General features: G+C 34.2%; 1 protein-coding gene across 1 annotated transcript; it reads right to left on the bottom strand.

Moving 5' to 3' along the window:
* Positions 1 to 758: 758 nt before the first annotated feature.
* On the bottom strand, positions 759 to 1,787 carry LOC143566839 (uncharacterized). Its single transcript, XM_077053424.1, has one exon. It carries the CDS (start codon positions 1,785 to 1,787, stop codon positions 759 to 761), a length of 1,029 nt encoding a protein of 342 aa, XP_076909539.1.
* Positions 1,788 to 6,219: the final 4,432 nt, after the last annotated feature.

Below are 6,219 nucleotides of genomic sequence, written 5' to 3'. Positions count from 1 at the left end.
TTTTAAACGGTAACTTTCATAGTGGTTGAATAATCAGCCACAGCTCTCGGAGAGAGCCCCAACTGCCCCAATCGGGCCAAGACTATGTTGTCTTAACCGGGCCCATACTTGGCATCCGAGTTTGGCTAGGCGTTCCACGGGAAAATTTCGAGCCCCCTGCCACTTGACAGGAGTTGTCCGCTCACAAGAGCAAGCTCTCTAGGAAGAGACACTCTAATAGAAAACTCGTGTCACCATCAAGATTCGAACTTGAGAGGCTAACCGGCATCAAGCTCTTACCCATCATTTGGCTGGCCACTTGAGCTACCCAAGTGGTTAAATTACAAAACATTATAACTATGTATTATCTTAACACAATCTTTTTCAATCGATTTTTATATATTTATTTTTTATTCACAATATTAATATATACCGTTTTTTTTGTTGATCATTAGAAAAAAGTGATTCTTAGAAAATGAAGAAATATCAAGTATCATCAATGTAGTTTATACAAAAGGAATTTGCTTGGGCCCACTCTAGTTTCAAACAAAGTTTTCCCCATCATCATAAACAAAGACTCTCACCTAAATTCTAAATTTTGTTGCACATCTTAAAAAATGACATATTTCGTTTACGTTAAATATAACCTAAACAACAATTAATATCATAGTTTTCTACTTTTCTATAAAATTATCATCAAACCATCCATAAACTTACATATAAAAGATATTTTCATCCAACAAAACATATTAAATCTAATCATAATTCATAATGCACCATTAAACTTGAGAGGCAAGTTGATTTTGAGTTCTTCCCAGTTGAATATCTTCACCCATCCTTAAAACTGGCCCTGAATCACTCAAATAAGAACTCAAATACGTCGATAAACTCAACACTTCAATCGTTTCCCGATGATGTGATTTGCAAGCCACATACAACACCGTTTGAGCCACAATAATAACCAAAAAGAACGCCAATAGAAGACTTCCACATATTATCCCGATCATCACTTGCCACACCAAAGTCAAATCAGCTTGGTTGGACATGACAAACGTCATGTACACACACAACACGATTGCCAAAAACTGGTATAAAACATACGAGGTCGTTATTGCGGTTTTCCTTTTACCGTTAATCAGATCTGTCGATTTTATCATCGCTCTTGTTCCATATGAACTTTCTAGAATGGAGGTGACGACAGCGATCTGCCAAATGATACTCAAATATATGTATCCATATGCATAAACCACGATGTATATTAGCGTAAATATGTTAACACTTGTAGTTGGAAGTCCAAAAACAACGTTACACGCGAATATTACAATGGAGGCGATTAAACTATAGGCGAATAATATTAATAACATAAGTAGGAGGGTGACAATGAGTCTTTTCCATACCTTAGGTACAACTTTGAATAATATTAATAACGTGACATCACGGCCCGTGTAAAGACACACGACCGTGTAGACTATTGAAGCGGTGGATAAAATAATAAAAGTTGTGAGTATAACGAGCGTGACTATTTTGAACATGAAAAATCCACGCCACTCGTTAGCAGTGGCCGTGGTGGTGTAATCAAAGTGGTAGCTGTTAAAGGCGCCGGTTAACAATTTGTACGGACTGCTTTCGATATTGTAAAAGAATCGGTATGAGATCTCCATGTGCACGATGAAGATGAGTGTGAGAGGTAGGATTAGGGTTAGGGTGATTTGTGCGAAGATTTTCTTCGAATTGAAAATCGTTTTGAACGATAGAGAGAACACGCCTGTGAAGCCGATGAACTTGATGTCATCCATTGTTTGATCCATGGCTGAATTAGTTGAAGAGATTGATAGGGGTGAGTGTGAAGAACATGGTTGAATTCAAGTGTAGCTATATATAACCAATTCTTGGAAATGTGGACTTCCTAACCATTTTATTAAGAAAATAAATATTTTGGACTTCCTAACCATGTATTAAATGTATCAATTAATTATTTATTTTTACATTTAACAAAGAACTTTAATTGGTGCGTATTAAATGATTATTTTTTTCATTAAATGATCTTATAGGGTCAAAAATAATAAAATAAAATTGTGAAAACCATATTTGTTATTTTAAATGTGATATAAATAGTGTATACATATTGTTCTCAGTGTAATAAATAAAATAGTTGTTAACTGTTTATTTTATCTATTACACTATGTATACATCATGTATAAATGCCTTTGGATGTTTATGATTCTATATTTAAAATTGGTTTCATATAAAATATGTGAATATCTCATACAAACTCTATAGATTTCATCTATAAAATACATAAATGTTTAATATATGTTTTATTTATTTTTTTAGTTTAATATTAGAAAATTTTGTTACATATTTTGTTGTTTAGAAATTGAATATTTTTAGTTGTTTATTTATTTATTGGTTCCTGAAACAAACATCCAACCACATTAATTATTTCACACTTTTTCTATATTTAAACGATGGCAAATATAAAATTGTTAAAGATGGTGGAAACCACTAAATGCGTTACTACTTTTGCAAGAAGTTTCACTCCTTAAGCAAATGGACTTTCTAATTTGTACGAACTTTTTATAAGTTAACTAAATGATGTTGTTTGGTTGTTTTAACAGTAGATGAATTATTGATGATTTTCTAAAGATGTAATTTTACTTACCGTTAGTATGATTCGTGTCCAAAGTTTGTTAATCAATGTATGTTATGTCTATATATAACTAATCACTTATTTATATCCAACATAGAGTTAATCAATCATTTAAACCTACTTAGTTAAATGATAATTGTGTTTACCTATCCGTACAAATGTATTTATATGCATATGATTTGGTGTGATTGATTCTTGAATTAATATAAAAAATTGTTAATAGTATGCCACTGATTGTGCATGGTATATCCTGGTTAGTTTAGTTATGGATCAAAAGTTTGGTGTATAAGATTTCTCTAAACTACGAGCAATATTATAAAGCTAACAAGAAGCTAGAACCAAGATTACGAAGGATAACAAAACTCATGTGTCGATGACTGATAGCTAGTAAAATTAAAATTACACCATGAGCCCCATTCTAACAAACGACAATTGTCTCTATTTCTTTTTACTCAAGCGAATGAATTCGCCTTGATGTACACCATGATTTTTGCGAATGAACCACCTTATTGTTGAATGTCTTCTCATTTTTTCCTTCCAGTTATACCATCTGGTTGTCAGGTATATAGTTTATACCACCTTCGCTATCACGGCTCCCACATTTGTTGTTGTGGGTGTGCTAGAATTTCGTGTGTTGGCCCTTGATTGCACTCAACAACATTTTGCACCATAAATTGATCCGGTTCCAAGCTTCTCTTACAAGGGGAAAGTCATAAGCAAATGATGAAATGATTCATGTCATCATCGCCTCATCGTGCAATATCGACAGAAGTAAAACTGCGAGCCCTGTTTACCCATCGACTCACTATATAATCCTTACTTAAGCTCAAATAAACCACCTACTTCTTCACCTCTCTTTTTTTGAAGTTTTTAAAACCTTAAGACAATATTCATATTAGAGAGTGTTATAAATTTTGAATTCAAGGACTATTTATGTAAAATCATATTTAACGGAGTGCAGGTTGGCCGGAAAGTTGGTTTTAGTTCTACGAGAGGTGGCCACGTAAATGGAAGTTACTAGCAAAGTGTAGGTAAGTAAAGATAGGTAATAATAATGAAGGGTCGCCAGTTAACGTGGGTTGCGCTGTGACATCACACGGTGGTTCAAGGGTGGTGGGGGTTGCTTGTGGTTATGGAGTAGAGATGGTGAACTAAGAGTATTGTTTTTGCTGTTTGGGTTCATATCGGTTTCTCGGAGACATGAACCGTTACCGGAATATAAGGCCGGAACTTGTAAGATGTGTATGTTTATGGTTTACATACATGCATGTATCTATGTTTAGTTTACTTCATGGTGAAGCTATAGATATATATGGATAATATTTTAAAGGAATTAAAGCTACGTACGTTTTCGTTGTTACGTCCACTGAATGTTTTTACTTTTTTTTAATGACAATTATTTGTGACTATTAAGTTTGACTCTTTCAAACGATTTTTGAATATATATTTCTTAAATATTGAGTTCAAGATATAAAGAAAATGATTATAAAATTTGGTTATTACAGATAACCAAGCAGAACGGTCGTCATGACAAGCATTTTAGAAGTTTTTTTTTTATTTTATGTAAATTTTGAAGATAGATGAGAGGATGGTGGAAAGAGGGGATCGATGTGAATGTACAAGAGAACAATAATTTGAAGAGTACACCAATTTTTATAATTTTATTATATTTTAATAAAATCACATAGATCTAAGAATTATGTGATGTTTGTTTTTGCTTCAAACATCTTCAGGAGAGTAATGTCTGCAGGCGCGTAGACAATCAGCTGTGAAGACAGTTTGTTTTTTTAAAAGAATAAGATCTGCAAACAGCTTATAACTTCTTAAAACAAAAGCTATTGAAACATGCTTCAAACGTCTTCATCCTCCACAACCGGTCGTCCAGCCCTTCCAACCCTAGCCACCGCCTCCGTCGCTCCTCCACTCGCCGGCAGCCATCGCCACCCGCCTCTGCTCCTCCAGGTACACTCCTTCTCTTCCTCTCTCCCTTGGTTCCGGTCGCCATAACCACCGCCATACCGCCTCCTGCTCTCTCCCTTGGTTCGGTCTCCATACCGCCGCCATAACCACCGTTCGACCACCTCTGTCGACCCCCCGCTGCTTCATCATTAAACCGTTCGACCACCGCCGTTCGACCACCTCGTTCTGGTGGTTGTGTTTTGGGCTGATTTGGTCTGCTTATATAAATTGAAAGAGTCGAGAAGTTTTATCGTGATTCATACAATCCGTTCAGTTTCTCTCTCAAACATCAATTTTGTTCATCTTCTGTTAATTTAGGGTTTTGATTCTTGAATCCGTTTGTTTTCCAGTTTTAGTCTTTATAATTGTTGTAATCAGTAGATAGATTCTAGTGTACCAGATGTGCTATAAGTGTGTATTTTAGAGTTTGATTGTCTGGTTGTTTTTGTTTGAGAGTTGTTGAAGATTTATGAAATTGGTAGTAGTTTTCAGAGATATATGGCAAGATTGGTAGTAGTTTTCAGAGAAGTCAACATATATAAATGATTTCTTTTATTTTGGTCCATAAACTTTCGTCTTTAGGAAAATACATTTTAAGAAAAAAGAGTGTGTCGGTTTATGGTATTTGACCCAAACCACCTTTGATTTGTTTTTGTTAAGCCATTTGTTTTTGTTATGGTATTTGAGTATTGTGAACCCATGATTGTTTTTGTTATGCTATTTGAGTATTGTGAACAAATGATTGTTAAGAATATATATAATTGTGAAGTGCATGTTTTGCACTTCACAATTTTATACGGAAAGAGGGTTTAAGCGATGACCTTTTTGATGAATATGATCACCCAAATGTACGTTTTCAAGATGGAGATGAAGATGCACAAGATAATGGTGAAGAAGGAGAAGCTCGACATGGAAGTGCAGCGGATCGTGAATTCATGAGTCAACTTCGAGATCAAATAGCACAACAATTAATGCAAAACAATGTGCTTTGAGTTTATTTTATGTTATGTGTTTTTTAAACTTGTTTTTAATATTATAATTTTATGTAACTTGAATGTTAAATAACTTCTATCAAGTGAGATAAGTTTGATAATTTACATATTTTCAGTTTATGCAGACAGTATCAACTTATAAAAACAAACAGTCTTATTTTTTCAGCTTACAGAGTTTCAGACCACATCTTCAGCTGCAGACATAAAAACAGATGAAATCAGCTTACAGACAGTTTATGTCTGCAAAAACAAACAGCACCTTAGTGAACTTCATTTACTTCAAAAGTTACCTCCCTCCTTAGGGTTGTAAACATATATAACAAGACTCTTCCAGGCTAACTTAAGATCGATCAGTGTAATAAAATTGAGTCGAACCAAGCTAAAATGAGCTCGATTCAAGCTCATACTTTGATCAAGCTCATTTAATAAGCTACCCTAAGAGGCTACAACCATATGCTTTCTACAACTATATTAAAGTTACAATATATACATAACCAATTTTAAATAGAAAACCTGTGAGAAATGCTTAATACACACGCAGACAGTGCTTGATAGATTCAACAAAATATATTTAGAAAAAGATAATATACATAAGAGTTCAAGTCATAAGTGTGGGAGCAATAAATAACTAAAACAAGG

Source organism: Bidens hawaiensis, unplaced genomic scaffold (genome assembly GCF_021521415.1).
Source record: "Bidens hawaiensis isolate Kalapana, Puna unplaced genomic scaffold, B.hawaiensis_p1.1 tig00023054_1, whole genome shotgun sequence".
NCBI classification, from domain to species: domain Eukaryota; kingdom Viridiplantae; phylum Streptophyta; class Magnoliopsida; order Asterales; family Asteraceae; genus Bidens; species Bidens hawaiensis.
Note: the sequence above shows the minus strand (reverse complement) of the source record. Positions and strands in the feature narration are given on the sequence as shown.